This window comes from Hemiscyllium ocellatum, chromosome 11 (assembly GCF_020745735.1).
Source record: "Hemiscyllium ocellatum isolate sHemOce1 chromosome 11, sHemOce1.pat.X.cur, whole genome shotgun sequence".
Classification (NCBI taxonomy): domain Eukaryota; kingdom Metazoa; phylum Chordata; class Chondrichthyes; order Orectolobiformes; family Hemiscylliidae; genus Hemiscyllium; species Hemiscyllium ocellatum.
In genome coordinates, this window is record NC_083411.1 from 28,375,861 (window position 1) to 28,394,042 (window position 18,182).

General features: G+C 41.5%; 1 protein-coding gene across 5 annotated transcripts in view; it reads left to right on the plus strand.

The window, feature by feature from the left end:
- The window catches only part of LOC132820402 (zinc finger MYM-type protein 3-like), a 145,161-nt gene that overhangs the window by 106,857 nt on the left and 20,122 nt on the right, over positions 1-18,182 (plus strand). For all 5 annotated transcript variants that reach the window (XM_060832494.1, XM_060832497.1, XM_060832498.1 and 2 more), the window contains 5 exons: positions 2,669-2,843; positions 4,820-4,966; positions 6,005-6,108; positions 6,825-6,993; positions 10,823-10,974. In XM_060832494.1, coding sequence (XP_060688477.1) covers positions 2,669-2,843; positions 4,820-4,966; positions 6,005-6,108; positions 6,825-6,993; positions 10,823-10,974 — 747 coding nt within the window. The remainder of the gene's footprint in view (positions 1-2,668; positions 2,844-4,819; positions 4,967-6,004; positions 6,109-6,824; positions 6,994-10,822; positions 10,975-18,182) is intronic.

Genomic DNA, 18,182 nt, shown 5'->3' on the forward strand with positions numbered 1-18,182 from the left:
TAATTAAGTACCCGTAAGCTTTTCAGGAAGGTCTAGGCATTATCAAAGGAGCCAAAACCACCTTTCATGTTGACCAGGAAGCAATGCCATGATTCAGCGAGGCCTGTCCATTGCCATTTGCCTTACAGGCAAATATAGTGGCAGAAATCAGGAGGCTAGAAAGTAAAGGAATCTTCAAACTAGTGCAGTTTATGGGATATGCTGATATGTTGTACTGATTGTGAAGCCTGATGGGTCAGTTTGCCTTTGTAGGGACCGCTTCTTGAACCTGGATAAATCCCTTGCATATAGAGGACTGAATTTAAACTGCCAAGGGGCTGTCCTTCACGAAGCTGGATATGAGCATAGGTCTTTCCTTGAATTGGTGAATAAGTTCGGAAAGTTCATATCAATCTCGACTCCATTCTGGTATCCTTGCACCTTCTATTGAGAAAGGGTCAGCCTTAGAAATGGTGTAGTCTTTAGGGAAGTGTAGAAGGAGCTGTCATCTATGGTTTATTATGATCTCAAGCGAGATCTGGTGCTGAAATGTGATGCATCCCCGTATAGTAGTGGGGTACTGTTGGCTCACAGATGGCCCAATGGAGAGGAACATTTAAAGGCTTATGCTTCCCAGACTTTGGCTGATGCAAAGCGCAAAATGCCCAGATAGGGAAGGAAAGTTTGGTGGACATTTTTTGGGTGGGAGAAAGTTCCACCAGTACCTTTTTACAGATGTAAATTTGTATTGTAACATTCCTCAAACCCATGCTAGAGCTTCTGAAAAAGGATAAAACCACAGCTTCACGTAAAATTCTGCAGTGGGAGGTGGTAGCATGTGCACACGATTACAAGTTGGCACACTGTCTCGGAGGCCAGTAGTAAATGTGGATGCCTTGAGCTGCCTCCATCTGGCAGATAGATCACTGGTGGTGTCGCCACTGGAAGAATCTGTTCTAGTTTTAAACTTTCTGTACACTCTTCTAGTTACTGCAGACAATATCAGACTGTGGATGTGAAACAAAAACAATGTTGGTCATGGGAGAAACAAAAGGGCTATCCCAACCAAAATTGAAACTTACTCGACCTCACTAGACCAGATCACACAGAGGACAGCATTTTATTATGGGGGAAGGAGTGGTTGTCCCCAGCAAAGGTTGTCGCCAGATTCTGGCGAAACTCTGCCAGGGCCATCTAGGGGTGTCCAGAATGAAGCTGTTGGTGAGAAATTATGTCTGGTGGCTAGGATTGGATGCAAACATAGCCACATTGATGGGTCAGTGCCCAGAGTGTCACAAATTACCACCAGCAGCACCCTCACCTGCTTGCGGGAATGGCTGGGTAAACCCCAAACTTGGTTGCACGTTGACTATGCTGGACCTTTCATGGGTTCAACGTTCTTCATCATTGTGGGCGCCCACTCAAACCATATGTGGATGTACATACAGTTCATTCATCAAACAAGGGACAAGGATAGAAAAGCTCCAGGCAAGGTTTGCAGTACACTGGCTCCTAGAAGCATTGCTCACAGACAATGAGACTTTGATTTCCAGCAGGGAGTTTAAGTATTTCCTAAAGTCAAGTGGCATTTGGCATATAAGGACAGCTGTATACCATCCATCATCCAATGGTCTGGCAGAAAGAGCAGTCCAAACTTTGAAGGCAGGCTTAAAGAAACACTTCACTCGATACTAAAATGTCCAGTTTCTATTTGATTATCAAATCACCCCTCATGCTGCGACATCTGCCATGTGGTTGCTTCGATGCTTGATGCCTTTACCTCCTGCAGAAGAGGATTCATTTCTTCCAAGATGTTACAGGGGCAAGAAGCAAGCCACGGTGCATTACACGCTTCCCATTGCTGAATCTGAGTTGAAGGAACTGGACCTGATGTGAAAAGGCCCCAGGAGTGGCTACAAGAAAATGAACAGATCTACATACCCAGATTTAGAGGCGGAGGTAAGGTATGGAGTGATTCTAACAAGGTCAGCCAGGTGGACCTCAGAATTGAGTTCCCTGATTGGACCAGGTTAACCAGCCCCAATCAGGGAGCCTTGACTGACTCATAGCAGGAATGTCAGCAGTTCTGTTCATGAGAGGAGCTGGACCAGTGTCAAGTACAATGCACATTAAATAAAGGGTGACTTGATGAAGGGATATCCGTCTCTGTGGAGTTATTTCACCAGCATTTAATATGAGAGTAATCAGTTGTATGGGGCATTGGTGAGAAAACAACCTAACTACTTGGTACTGTTTTGGTCTCCTTATTTTAAAAAAAGCTTAAGATTCATTGATGATGTTTCAGAAAAGTTTTACGTGATTGATATCTGGAGGAAATGTGTTGTCGTCTTAAAATTGGGGTCTTTCTTTGATGGGCGATGACAGGAATTATTTTCTGAGGGTTGTACAACTTTGGAACTCTGTCTCTGAATGGAGTTATTGAATATTTTTGAGGTGGAGGGAGGTAGATTCAAGCAGGGGAATCCAAGGTTCGCAGGGATAGGTAGGCATGTGTAATTTGGAGTGTAAACAAACCAGCCATGATCTTACTGAATGGTGGAATGGGCCTCAACAGCTGACTGACTACTTCTGCTTCTAGTTGATATTTTCACATGTACAGAGGTTTTTGTTCATTAAACTTGAAATGTTTTACATTTTGTAACAAACTATCATGTGATTTTCAAAATAGGTCCCTATTCCGATGTTCCTTCCTACTACTTTAGACAGTGCTGATAAGATAGTGGAGGCAATAGAGGAACTGAAGGTCAAAATTCCTTCAAACCCATTTGAAGCTGATATACTCGCCATGGCTGAGATGATAGCAGAGGCTGAGGAAATGGAGAAAGCTTCATCAGATCTTTGTGGCAAGTTTAATTCAATTCTATTCATTTCTCTTTCAAAATTATTCTTGCATCTGTTCTGATGAAAAATGAATCTTTAATACACTAACTGTTGGAAATTTTTTCTCTATTGCTATAATGTATACCTCTTTACCTGATTTTTCCTTTATTTCAGAGGTTCACTTTGAAACTATGAGTGAGTACATGAATTAGGTTCTGATTTCAACTTCATAACACCGAGAGGAAATGTACAAGTAATGTTAGGGGCTGAGGACAAATGTGCAGTCAGTGTTGATATTGAGAAATCTGAAAGATTGAGGTGGGTCAGGGAACTGTCAGGCTTGCTGTGTGAGAAAAGTTTTGCTTTGTTGCATTGTAACTGCCTTTTTCTTCTATTGCTCTGGGGTGGAATAAGTTAGCTGAAAGTGTGTTGCTGGAAAAGCGCAGCATTTCAGGCAGCATCCAAGGAACGGGAGATTCGACGTTTCGGGCATAAGCCCTTCTTCAGGAATCGGGATTCCTGAAGAAGGGCTTATGCCCGAAACGTCGAATCTCCCGTTCCTTGGATGCTGCCTGACCTGCTGCGCTTTTCCAGCAACACATTTTCACCTCTGATCTCCAGCATCTGCAGACCTCACTTTCTCCTCGGTGGAATAAGTTAAACTCATTTTGAACTATATTTATTTGTTTGGGAAAAAGGCAGTGTTGGGATAAATAAAATTGCGAAACATACATTAAAAAAATTGAAATTCATTCAAAGTGAACAGTTCAAAGACTTAGAGGGTTGGAGAAATGTGATGACAATTTCCAAAAACTGCCAACAACTTAGAATAAGTCCAATCTTACTTGGACACTACTGATTTCTATATTGTAAAGTGGATACAGGATATCACTTGAAAAAGTGCAAAGATGGTTTATAAAATTGATACCACAATTGAGGTTATACTGGTCATCAAGAAAAAATAGAAAGAGAAGGCTAAGAGGGCGACTTAGTAAAAGTTTTAAAAATACCAATGTTTGAGATTTAGAAATCTTCTGTTCGCTGACCCTCAAAATGTTCTACAGTTCTTTTAGCAGGATGAACATGGACTATGTTAGTAGTTCAATAATTGATGAGAAAAGCACAGCAGTACAAAGGAGCATTAGCGGCAAATAATACTCAGTTTTGTTTTCATATTTTTGGCAATATTTTATTGTTACCTTCTAATGAACAATAAAAGTTTGTGCTTCTCTTTGAATCAAGCCGTAAGATCTTTCAATCCAAACTTTATAATTTCATGCAAAATAGTTTTTCAGTAATGCAGGATGTACCTCTTTGTAGCACTTCCTTGGTTTTAGTCAATATTGTGTATTGTCCAGAAGTATAGCTAGTTTTATTCTAAACTGTCCCAGGAAGGAAGCATAGAATTGGAACCAGGTTTATTTTTACACTTTATAAGGTATTTTAGATTATTTTAAAGAGCCTCTTCAGACATATTATGATATACTGCTGGAGCAGGTGGGATTTAGGCTCAGAGGTAACGATGCTCCCACTGTGCCACAGGACCCTTGATTTGAACCAAGGTTGCTGCATCTATTATCCAGCATAATAGCCACTATATGATCATGACGAGCCATTCAGGACCCTATAATCTATTTTTTAACTTAGTGACACATTGCAAATCCTCCAAATCCCATATCATCCATTTCAGCCGTACATATTTATAGGACCCGAAGTGAAATCCTAATAATTGCCTCTTTGTACATGCCTGCAAGCAATTTAACACAATTGGTATAAAATTACCAGTAATAATTTGAATCCAGATCTTCTGATCTGACTTGGATATGTTAACAACTGAGCCAATCTGACAGCTAATGTGATTTTTCCTTTTAAGTAATATGCTTTTGTCAATGTGGATAAGTATTTGGATTTGTTTTCAATTTTTTTCATCTGATATTTTAAATGTAGTTATCTTTTTAATATGCTATTTGCTATAATTGTTTCTTCCTTGTTTGTTCAGATCTTGCTAGCAATCCAAGTGCCGATGGCCTCCTGGAAGACTGTGACTTATTTGGACCTGCCAGGGATGACGTCTTGGCCATGGCAGTTAAGATGGCTAATGTCTTAGATGAACCAGGGCAGGATTTGGAAGCTGACTTCCCCAAAAGTAAGTCAAAGTTATTATTATGTTCCTGCTATAATAGTAATGACAAAGTAACTTTTTAAAAAATTGATAATATTGCAATTGTAACTTTCCAATGCAAATTTGAAAATGTTGCTTATTTGATGTCTAAGCACAAAGAGAGTTCAGGAACTTTTTTGCAACTTGTTCCCATTTCATGGACTTTTGATTTCATAGTTTTATGAACCATAAGATAACACTTTATTGGGATTCACAGACATGCAAGTCAAAAAGCTGTTGTGAAGATTAGATTAGATTAGACTTACAGTGTGGAAACAGGCCCTTCGGCCCAACAAGTCCACACTGACCCGCCGAAGCGCAACCCACCCATACCCCTACATTTACCCCTTACCTAACACTACGGGCAATTTAGCTTGGCCAATTCACCTGACCCGCACATCTTTGGACTGTGGGAGGAAACCGGAGCACCCGGAGGAAACCCACGCAGACACGGGGAGAACGTGCAAACTCCACACAGTCAGTCGCCTGAGTCGGGAATTGAACCCGGGTCTACAGGCGCTGTGAGGCAGCAGTGCTAACCACTGTGCCACCGTGCCGCCCACGTAGTTGACAAATAGTGAAGTGTGGTGTTTTCTTGCTGTTGTGTCGATATGTGAGAAGAAAAGTCAATCAGTAATCTAAGCAGCTGTCTTTTACATAAGATAACTACTCAGACTACAGAAATGATTCTCTTGCCTTTACAAATGCCAAAGTAGCTAAAAAAGACAAGTTTAAACAGTGGATATACAAATTCAACAGTCAACTGACACTTGGCTATTTTGTTCTCGCGTGGCAGTCAATTCATTTGAGAAATTTATTTATCTTACAGGTGATCTGATTAAATGGCCTTTACTATATTGAGTTCATTCTTAATAATTGAAAGAATGGTATTGCCATCAGGAAACAAAAAAAGATAATTTTCATGTTTTCTCAATTTTATTATAGAATATTTTTAGGGCATATTAGATTATTTTCACTTTCAGATATGTTTTTATAATTACCTTTATTTACTTTATATTTCAGCCCCATTGGAACTTAACTCTGGTGTTGACTTCCTGTTTGATTGTGGGATCGTGACAACAGATGAAGAACAGCCAGAATCTGAAATCCCACGAGCAGTCAGAAGGGTATGTATGTGTGTCTTTTTGGGTTTGTGTGTCTTTTTGCTACAGCCATGTGACTTTCAAAAATCAGCTGAGTCAAATTGTAGTTCTGCCCATTTAAAAACTAATTCTAAATTGTTGAGCTGTAACAAGAACATCTGCCATTGTTGAAAAGCCCCACAGCCACTGGAATTTGTTTGATAAATGTCAATATAGAACTAAATTATACAAACTGAGAATACTTTGTAATTATAAATGCATCAGTCAGGGAGGAAGAAAATATGAGTGCCACTGCTGTTGACATGTTGATCCCAGCTAGAAACTAGATGTGAGTAAACATGCTATGAGGTCAAAATTAAATTTGAAAATGTGTTGCTGGTTCTCCAGCATCTGCAGATCTCATTTTTTACCCCAAAATTAAATTTGACCTGGACTTTGTTCACTTAACAAATAGATCAGTGCCACTCACTGTTTTCATTCATATATCAAGTGTTACCACTTGGCCAAGATACTGAAGGGGAACTGAAAGTTGTGAAATTGTTTTTATTTTTTTCTTGAAGCTGTTTTAAGTTGGTCTCTTTTTAATTTTTAATTTGAAATATAAAAGGAAGTTTAGATTTTGAGAATGGAATGTAGTAAAATATGACAATTCCAAAGTTTTAGGAGGAATGTTACAAGACTTCTCACTTCATCATAAAGGACTGCATTTTGATGTTGATTTTTTGCTTTTTGTCTTGCAGGGTCAGAAGCGGCTAATGCTTTCAGAAAGTTGTTCACGTGATTCTCTTGCTAGCCAACAGTGCTGTACTGGATTAAATTACTCGTATGGCGTAAATGCTTGGAAGTCCTGGCTCCAGGCTAAATATGCCAGTGGCGATACCAGTAAAAGTGAAGAGCTCAGGTTTGGACGTAAGTTTTTGTTATGTTTCCTTTTGAGTGTAGTAAATACATTTTCTTCCCCGTCTCTGCTTGTAGTCTGCTTAAGGCAAGCAAACCACTGACCAAAACCCTATAACCACACCTCTGCTTCTGTATTGCAGGGAAACAGTCCCAGACTAACTATCAGTTTTTAAAAAACAAAATCCACCTATTCTAAAGTAAATATCAGCCAGAGTGCAAAACGGCCTCTATTATAGTGCTAGTTGGGATTGAATTAGAAGAATTTTTGTGATGAATGAAATAATGTTGCAGATACAGTAATGAACAATTTCCCAGTGTTTCTGTGCTTGCTTTTGCAGTTAATCTGGGAGTGATTGCTGATGTTTGGTGTAGAAAATGAGACCAGTGTCTGTTGCGTTGACAATTTTTCTTTAAATCAACAGAGAAAATAAAGTTACGTGCTATTGGGTGCAAAAACTTCCACTATTAAACACCTAAGTTTTACATTTAAAAATAATGAACCAATCGTAACTGTAGAGATTGTTTAGATTTGTTTGGTGTTCATTTGCATCCAGCAGGGTATGTTTACTTAAAATTGCAGTGCTTGTGTTATCCCTCATAGCCTAAGAAACTGGGATGTGCATAACATCTTGAAATATCCAACAGAATTTATTATAGTTCATAATAATTTACACTATGCCAGTCAGGCATAGTGTAAAGGGCCTTGTGAGGCAGCCGTGGTTTAGTAAGGAATTGGAGTCCCTTGTGAAAGGGAAGAAGGCGGCATATGTAAAGATGAGGCGTGAAGGTTCAGTAGGGGCGATTGAGAGTTATAAGGTAGCCAGGAAGGAGCTAAAGAGGGAGCTAAGAGAAGCGAGAAGGGGACATGAAAAGTCTTTAGCTGGTAGGATTAGGGAAAACCCAAAGGCTTTCTATAGGTATGTCAAGAATAAAAGGATGACTAGGGTAGGTATCGGTCCAGTCAAGGATAGTAGTGGGAAGTTGTGTGTGGAGGCGGAGGAGATTGGAGAGACATTAAATCAGTACTTTTCATCAGTATTCACTCAGGAACAGGACACTGTTGCTGATGTGAATATGGAATCACAAATAATTAGAATGGATGCCCTGTAAATATGCAGGGAAGAGGTTTTGGGAATATTGGAAAGGATGAATATAGATAAGTCTCCTGGGCCTGATGGCATTTACCCCAGGATCCTATGGGAAGCTAGGGAGGAGATAGCAGAGCCATTGGCCTGGATTTTTATGTCGTCATTGTCAACGGGAATAGTACCAGAGGACTGGAGGATAGCGAATGTGGTCCCATTGTTCAAGAAAGGGAGTAGGGATAGCCCTAGTAACTATAGGCCAGTGAGTCTGACTTCAGTGGTGGGCAAAGTCTTAGAGAGAATGGTAAGGGATAAGATTTATGAACATCTGGGTAGGAATAACGTGATCAGGGATAGCCAGCATGGTTTTGTGAAGGGCAGGTCGTGCCTCACAAACCTTATTGAGTTCTTTGAGAAGGTGACTAAGGAAGTGGACGAGGGTAAAGCAGTAGATGTTGTGTATATGGATTTTAGTAAGGCGTTCGATAAGGTTCCCCATGGTAGGCTAATGCTAAAACTACGGAGGTATGGCATTGAGGATACATTAGAGGTTTGGATTAGGAATTGGCTGGCTGGAAGGAGACAGAGGGTAGTAGTTGATGGATTATGTTCATCTTGGAGCGCAGTTACTAGCGGTGTACCACAAGGATCTGTTTTGGGACCATTGCTTTTTGTTATCTTTATAAATGATCTAGAGGAAGGACTTGAAAGCTAGGTAAGCAAGTTTGCGGATGACACAAAAGTCGGTGGAGTTGTGGATAGTGAGGAAGGAAGTGGTAGGTTACAGCGGGATATAGATAAGTTGCAGAGCTGGGCGGAAATGTGGCAAATGGAATTCAATGTAGCTAAGTGCGAAGTCGTTCACTTTGGTAGGAATAACAAGATGATGGATTACTGGGCTAATGGTAGGCTACTTGGTAGTGTGGATGAGCAGAGGGATCTTGGTGTCCATGTACACAGATCTCTGAAAGTTGCCACCCAGGTAAATAGTGCTGTGAGGAAGGCATATGGTGTACTGGGCTTTATTGGCAGAGGAATTGAGTTCCGGAGTCCTGAGGTCATGTTGCAGTTGTATAAGACTCTGGTGAGGCCTCATCTGGAGTATTGTGTGCAGTTTTGGTCGCCATACTATAGGAAGGATGTGGAAGCTTTAGAACGAGTGCAGAGGAGGTTTACCAGGATGTTGCCTGGAATGGTAGGAAAATCTTATGAGGAAAGGCTGAGGCACTTGGGGCTGTTCTCATTGGAGAAGAGAAGGTTTAGGGGAGATCTGATAGAAGTGTATAAGATGATTAGGGGTTTAGATAGGGTAGATACTAAGAACCTTTTACCGCTAATGGAGTCAGGTGTTACTAGGGGACATAGCTTTAAATTAAGGGGTGGTAGGTATAGGACAGATGTTAGGGGTAGATTCTTCACACAGCGGGTTGTGAGTTCATGGAATGCCCTGCCTGTATCAGTGGTGAACTCTCCTTCTTTATGGTCATTTAAGCGGGCATTGGATAGGCATTTGGAAGTTATTGGGCTAGTATAGGTTAGGTGGGATTCGGTCGGCGCAACATCGAGGGCCGAAGGGCCTGTACTGCGCTGTATCCTTCTATGTTCTATATGTTCTATGTTCTATGTTCATATAATGTTATATTCTTGGACGCATCTATGTCTAGGCTAGCATTCAGCTGTTTAGTTAGAAAAAGTAGTGTACATCCTCAGCACATACTTCAAGTGATCCAAGTTAAGGTGTAACCTGAGACTTCTTCCCCCTCAGGTCACATGCTGTAACATAGTGATGTTATCATGAGTTTGTGTCTTAATTGTATACTGTATACTTACAAATCCAATACGTTGAACAGGTATTCATATTTTCTATCATGGTTCAAAAATTAACAATGGACACTTGAAGTAGTAGTAGGCTCCCATTACTATGTCACCCATGGTTCTTGCTTTAAGAACATAACAAATATGTATGAAATAAGTCATCTATTTAAGTATGTTTGAAGAATAGAAGTTTAGTGGTATATAATCCCTTTTTTTTCAGTTTCAGGTAGTTGTTCAGGTAGTGAAAAATGCTTCTGCAACATGAACCGACTAGTACATTATGCACCTGAAAGGGAAAACACATTGTTCCATTCACACAATACTTGAGCTTCTTAGTTGAGAAACTGAGAGGATTCAGGAGACGAGCCTTTTATTGCAGAGTGGCCAGACTCTGCCCTTGTAGCTACCATTTTCATATGGCTGTTTGTATTTTTAAAAAACTGATAGATATTTCATTATCAACAATCAATTGTTTTAGTCACTCCTTTAAGTCGCCTAATCCTCTAATGTTGAAGTGAGCTCTAGGTGAGTTTTGGTTTGAATTGTGATCCGTTTTAACTGACAGGTGAACAACCCACAGCAGAGAGGTTTGAGAGTTACTCAATTCAACTGGTAAACAATGAAATTTAGCTGAGATATTTAATAACTGGCAGTTGGTGCTTTTGATAAGAGCCATTGTGTTCATGCTAATTGAAGAAGCTTGATTCCAGTTTCCTTTTGCAATTCTTGAAATTCTAACATACATTTGAGCTGGAAATAGATGGTGATTTGGCAGCAGCTTGAGTTTTGAAAATCCATGCGTTTTCTATGAAAATTGTATCCTTATTATTTTGATGCAATTGCCAGTAAGAATTCAAAAACTTCCTTCATTGTTAGAAATGGGGGTTATCATCTTAACAACTTTATTAAAAATGTATACTTTTGTTCTTCCCTATTAGCTAAACCGATGAGGATCAAAGAGGATATTTTATCCTGCACTGCTGCAGAACTAAACTACGGGCTGGCTCAATTTGTTAAAGAAGTGCAGAGGCCCAATGGGGAGCGATACGAGCCGGATAGTGTTTACTACTTGTGTCTCGGAATTCAACAGGTTTGTTTATAAATTCACATTCTTTGAGCTGTTGGTATGTGTCCAGAAATGGCAGATTGCCAGCTTTTTCTTATGCACAACCTTTTAAAGGCTGTTACTTGCCTAAGTCTGAAAATTTTGTGGTTGGAAGAAGCAAAGGAATTTAGATTCACTTTTGTACTGTGAAGAAATGAAGGGAGCTTAAAAATGCATGTTCCTGAAGGAATCAGGACAAGTGAGTAAGATGGTCAAGGAGGCATATTTATTGACCTCAGCCTAGATATGAATGGAAAATTATGTTCCCATTGTGGAAAGCCCAACTAGAGTTTCGAATCCCTACCGTGCACAGAGGTCATTCGGCCCATTTAGTCCACACCGACCCTCCTGAAGAATGTCCTACCCAGACCCTTGCCCTAGCCCCACATTTACCATGGCTAATCCACCTAGTCTACACATCCCTACACATCATGGGACAATTTAACATAGTCAATCCACCTAATCTGCGTATGTTGTCTGTGGGAGGAAACCAGAACACCCGTGCTGCCTAACCTCAGTGGTTTGGACTGCTGTCATGCAACACCAGGGATCTGGGTTCAATTCCACTCTTGGGTGACTGTCGGTGTGAAAATGTGTGGCTGTGTGGGTTGCTGCTGTGTCTTCCCATTTCCTCCCACAGCCTAGCCTAGAATAGAAAATGTTTCTTTGCGAGTAAAGATTGGACGTGCTGGGCCTAATTTCTTTGGTGGAGAGAAGGCAAAAAAAGGCTTAAATAATGTTTATGTAGTTATGAGAAGCTGAGGTAGCATGGACTTATTTCTGTTCATATTTATGGACAAATAACCAGGCTGCACAGAATTAAAAGAATTGACAAAGGGTTTCACAAGGACTTGAGTCAGTCTACTTGGCAATGCAACTAATGCTGGGAAGTGACATTAAACTGAATACGTTTCGTCAGTTGAGACATGCTAGGCTACATGGTCACTTCTAGTGCTATGAAACTGATTTTTTTGTTAATTAATCTGTATAAGTAATATGCTCTCAATTGGTCAGAAGATCTGTGAATTGAGTGCAATGTTTACTCAGTTTTTCCAGTGAACTTACTCAAGATTATTTCAGGCAAAGAGGGTATTCAGTGTAACTGCATCTACAATAATAAAGACCCTGTAGGCTTTACATTACAACATTTAGCCTTAACTCAAGGGAATGTGGTTCTGACTGATAACACTGGAGATACGGCGAGTTGGCTACTACAAGTCAATACACCTTATATTCCACCTCAGGAGTTTAAAGCCCATGCTCTACATAGAGTTCACCAGCTTCAAATCTCCCCATCCACAACCTCATTTCATGTCTAGCCCTCCTCCCCCCCCAACTCCTTCACCTGACCTAACTTGTCCATTTTCCTTCTCACCTATCTGCTCCAACCTTCCCACTGACCAATCACTATAACCCACTATCTGAATCCACCTTCCCCATCCCAACTACCTTCCCCACCCCGCAGTCCTGATGTCAAGTCCTGACCTGAAATGTTGACTTTCCTGCTCCTCCGGTGCTGTCTTACATGCTGTGCTGTTCCAGCCATAACTCTATAACTCTACATTGTATTAACACTGACTTCCAGCATCCATCTCCTAACTACTACAAGTGATTGTTGTTAGACGTTTTAAGTCCAGTAAAAAAAATTGATGAATGACAGAAATGAATTGGGTGAGTAACAATGTTTTTGCAAATTGAGGGTAGGGATGGGATCATGACAGTAATTCAGAGTGCTTTGTCAGTAAATGAAATGGCCATCCTTTCTCCATCAAAAAATATGTAACGCAATATTCTTTATTTCCTTGATGCTTAAGAATTAAAATAACACAGATTTTTGCAAAGTGTATGACTATGCTGTGCACGCTTTTAAGGGAAGAATGGTTAACTCTGTGGGTAATGATGAAGGGGTGTTTGGCTCATTACTGGAACATTTGTATGCAGATTGAAATGTCCTGATTCAAGTCTTAGTATCCAGTCAAGGTTCATTTTCTAAAATAAAATCAATTATTTACTTCATTGATTTTCAGTGTTTTCATATAGGAAATGTAGGAAGTGTTCTTCCCTGTTTTAATACTAATTTGAAACCTTTTTTAGATCGACTTTTTTGCTTTTTTTCATTCTGCTTTTTGGTCTTTCTCCACTGGAGGGAGCAAGTGCCCATTTGCTGGTGCAAGCTTAATCAAATGTAATTTAAATTGAACAGTCATGAGTTTATAACTTGGGCACTTGAGCCAAAAAGGAGATTAATAAAGTTTTCATCCCACAATAGAAGGGTGACTGTGTTACAAATATAAGCCTTGCTGCATTGCTTTTTTTTTAAAGAATGTGTTTTTCACATAACTTGCTCCCTTTTCAGTGGAACATAAATAGGTATTACTGCAACACTTCCTTTAGCTTTTGCAGAGGCACCTATTAACTTGTATTCCAGTAGATTAGATTAGATTAGATTCCCTACAGAATGGAAACAGGCCCTTCGGCTCAACAAGTCCACACCGACCCTCCGAAGAGTAACCCACCCAGACTCATTCCACCTCCCTATATATACCCCTCACTAATATAATACACGCCTAACACTATGAGCAATTTGGCAAGGCCAATTCACCTGACCTGCACATCTTTGGACTGTGCAAGGAAACCGGAGCACCCGGAGGAAACCCACGCAGATACGGGGAGAATGTGCAAACTCCGCACAGCAGTTGCCTGAGGTGGGAATCGAACCCAGGCTCCTGGCACTGTGAGGCAGCAGTGCTCACCTCTGAGCAGTAATTTTGTAGTTTGAAAATTTGGACCAGTGACATTTTAGTAGATGGCTAAATGACCACAAGTGTTTTAAGATTGAGATTGACAGATGTATGGACCATGAGAACACTAGAGTTAGTCGTGCTTGTCTTATCCAAGCTTAGATTTTCAGTATTCCTTGCCCCAGTATCACAATTGGACAGAACTATGATCACATAAATGAATACATCTCTAAGTGCAGAGTCTTTGAGTATGCTCACATAATCTTTCAGTGCTGGGTATTTATGAAAACTGCATTTGAAAAAAATCATTTTAATCTTTGCAATTGGTTCTTAATACCTCTCCAAGAAATAGGTTGAATACCACTTTCTAAGGACAAGTGAACACAAAATGGTAGAAACTGACATATGTATGCTGTGGTGTGAAGGTTTGCTAACCAGCTAATTGTCAGCTGTGGATTGGTGCATTTATGGTATTATTTATTCTTTTTGTGGGGTTGCTGGCTAGAATTTATTGTCTATCCCGAGTGACCAGGTGGTGGTGAGCTGCCTTCTTGAACTGCTGCAGCCCACCTACTGTGGGTTGATCCACAAAGCCATTAGGAAGGGGTTTTGACCCAGTGACAGTAAAGGAATGGCAATATATTCCCAAGTCAAGATGGTAAGTGGCTTGGAGAGGAACTTAAACCATATATCTGCTGCCCTTGTCCTATGAGATGGAAGTGGTCATAGGTTTGGAAGATGCTGTCTGAGGATCTTGAGTGAATTTCTGCAGTGCATCTTGTGCATTCTGCTGCTACTGAACATCGGTGGTGGATGGAGTGGATGCTTGTAGACATAATGCCAATCACGCAATTTGTCCTGGATGCTGTCAAGCTTCTTGAGTGTCGTTGGGACTGCACTCATCCAGGCAAGTAGGGAGTATTCCATCACACTCCTGGCTTGTGCCTGTAGATGGTGAACAGGTTTTGGGGAGTCAGGAGGTGATTTACTCGCTGCAGTATTCCTAGCCTTTGGCCTGCTGTTGTAGTCACTGCCTTTATGCAGTGAGTCCAGTTGAGTTTCTAATCAGTTATAATTCTCAGGTTGATAGTGGGGATTCAGTGGTGTTAACCTCACTAAATGTCAAGGAGTGGTGGTTAGGTTGTCCCTTGTTGGTAGTGGTCATAGCCTGGCATTTGTGTGGTGCGACTGTTACTTGCCACTTGTCAGCCCGAGCCTGGATGTTGTCCAGATCTTGTATTCGGACACTGACTGACTGAGGAGTTGTGAATGGTGCTGAACATTGTGTAGCCCTTGATGGACAACTCCACTTCTGACCTTAAGATAGAGGGAAGGTCATTGATGAAACAGCTGAAGATGGTTGGGCCAAGGACACTACCCTGATGAACTCCTACAGAGATATCGTGGAACTGATATGATCATCCACCAGTTTCTTTTGTGTCAGGTCTGACTGTAACCACCAGAGAGTTTGCCTGTTGATAACCCATTGATTCCAGTTTTGACAGGGCTCAGTGATGACACATTCAGTCAATTGCAACCTTGATGTTAAGAGCTGTCACTCACCTCTGGAATTCAGCTCTTTTATTGATGTTTGAGCCAACGATGTAATGAAGTCAGGAGCTGAGTGGCCCTGGCAAAACCCAAACTGGGCATCGCTGAGCAGGTACTGCTTGATAGAACGATTGGTGACACCTTTCATTTTACTGATGAGAGTAGACTAATGGGGCGGTAATTGTCCGGGTTGGATTTGTCCTGCTTTTTATGTACAGGACATACTTGTTCAATTTTCCACATTGTCAGGTCAATACTGCAACTGCTTGGCTAAGTGAGTGGCAAGTCGTGGAGGACAAGTCTTCAGAAGTCTTGCTGCAATGTTGTCAGGGCCTATAGCCTGTGCAGTATTTAGTTTCTCGATATCACATGGAGTGAATCGAATTGAATCGAATCGAATGAAGATTTGTATCTGTAATGCTGGGAGAAGGCGAAAGTGATCATCCACTTAGCATTTCTATCTGCAAAAACTTCAGCCTTGTCTTGTATGTTTGAGTTGGGCTCTTCCATCATTGAGGTAGGGATAGTTGTGGAGCCACTGCTTCCAGTGAGTTATTTAATCATCCACCATCATTTATAGTGTGGCAGGACTGCAGAGCTTAGATCTAATCTGTTGTTTGTAGGATCACTTAGCACTGTCTATCACTTGCTGCTTATGTTGTTTGGCATACATGTAGTCTTGTTTGGTTGACACCTCATTTTTTAGGTTGACTGCTGTTCCTGGCATGCCGTCCTACACTCTTGATTGAACCAGAGTTGATCCCCTGACTTGATGGTAATGGTTGAAAGGAGCATGTGCTGGGCCATGAGGTTGCAGATTGTGCTGGAGTACAGTTCTGCTGCTGTTGATGGCTCACAATGCCTTATGGATACTCAGCCATGAGTTGCTGGATCTGTTTGCAGTCTGTCCCATTAAGCACGGTGACAGGACCACAGAACAGGATGGAGATTATTCTCATTGTGAAGGCGGGACTTGGTCTCCACAAGGACTGCGCTGTAGTCATTCTTCCAGAAACAGTCATGAACAGATGCATCTGCAGCTGGCAGATTGGTAAGGATGAGTTCAAGTATGTTTTTCTCTTTTGTTGGTTCCCTCACCACCTGCTGCAGTCCCAGTCTAGCAGTTATGTCCTTTAGGACCCGACCAGCTCCATCAGTAGTACCGCCACCAAGTCACTCTTGGTGGTGGACATTGAAATCCCCCACCCAGAGTACATTTTGTGCCCTTGCCATCCTCAGTGCTTCCTCCAAGTGTTGTCCAACATGGAGGAGTACCGATTCATCAGCTGAGGAAGGACAGTACGGGGTAGTCAGCAGGAGATTTTCTGGCCCTTGTTTAATCTGAAGCCATGAGACTTCATGGGTTCCTGAGTTAACATTGAGGACTCCCATAGCAGCTGTCTCTCGAATATATACCAGTGCGCTGCCACCTCTGCTGGGGTCTGCTCTGCCGGTGAGACAGGACCTATCCAAGAATAGTGATAGTGGTGTCTGCAAGGTATGATTCCATGTGTATGACTATGTCAGACTGTTGCTTGACTAGTCTGTGGGATAGGTCTCCCAATTTTGGCACTAGCCCCCAGATGTTAGTGAGGAGGAGTCTGCAGTGTTGACAGGGCTGTTTCTGCCATTGTCTTTTCCAATGCCTAAGTTGATGCCTGGTGATCCGTCTGGTTTCATTTGTTTTGGGACTTTGGAGCGAATGGTATGACTGCGTGGCTTGCTAAGCCATTTCAAGGGGCATTGCTGTAGGTCTGGAGTCATATGCCAGCCAGACCGAGTGAGGATGGCAGATTTCGTTTCCTGAAGGGATCCAAGAATATTTGCTCATAAAGCAGTTAAAGCTTTTGTGAAGTTTGTGTTTCTGATGTGAACGGTTATCAGATGTTTTTGATCTTTAACCAATCATAGTCTTGATTGTGCTCAAAAAATATTATATCCAAACTTGACTTTAAAAGTCTGTAAATTATTTAGCCCAGTTATGATTTCCGACTGTGATCACATCTGGCGATACTGGAGGCAGTGGCCTCAGCCTTTGTTCTTGCTGGATTGTGACTGAGGAGGTGTGTGCAGTATGATCAGTGGTCTTCGTGGTACTTCAAAGTACATATACCCAGCCTGTGAGTAACATTGCCAAAGTCCTGAAATCTGGTTTCCAAACACTTTCTCGAGCAATCTCCCTCAGATGAAATGATGAAGGTCTGGGCAGTGTGAAGAGACACTGCCAATGTCAGGCATGTAGTGGTATCCAAGGGAAAAGGCTAAAAATGCAGTAACTTTTAAAATGAAATATATATAAATCAGAAGGAATCTAACCAGTATAATTGAGAAAGAAATAAGATGCACCTTCTGGAAATTCCCAACAGTTCTGTAAAATTATTATTTTATTTTTGGGTATTGACGAATCTCCAGCTTTCTTTCCTGTATTTGTATTTGGTGCATGTTTTTCTCTCAACTCGACAGTGCACATGATGTGCATTTTCTCTGCCTTGACAAATGCTGTGTGCTGTTAAAATGCGCAGAACACGTGACTGCATTTTCCTTTACAAATACTTTCTTAGATTAGATTAGACTTACAGTGTGGAAACAGGCCCTTCGGCCCAACAAGTCCACACCGACCCGCCGAAGCGCAACCCACCCATACCCTTACCTAACACTACGGGCAATTTAGCATGGCCAATTCACCTGACCCGCACATCTTTGTGACTGTGGGAGGAAACCGGAGCACCCGGAGGAAACCCACGCAGACACGGGGAGAAAGTGCAAACTCCACACAGTCAGTCACCTGAGTCGGGAATTGAACCCGGGTCTCTGGTGCTGTGAGGCAGCAGTGCTAACCACTGTGCCACCGTGCCGCCCTTTCTTGTGGGAAGGAGTTTCTGATTCTCACCAAAAGGAAAC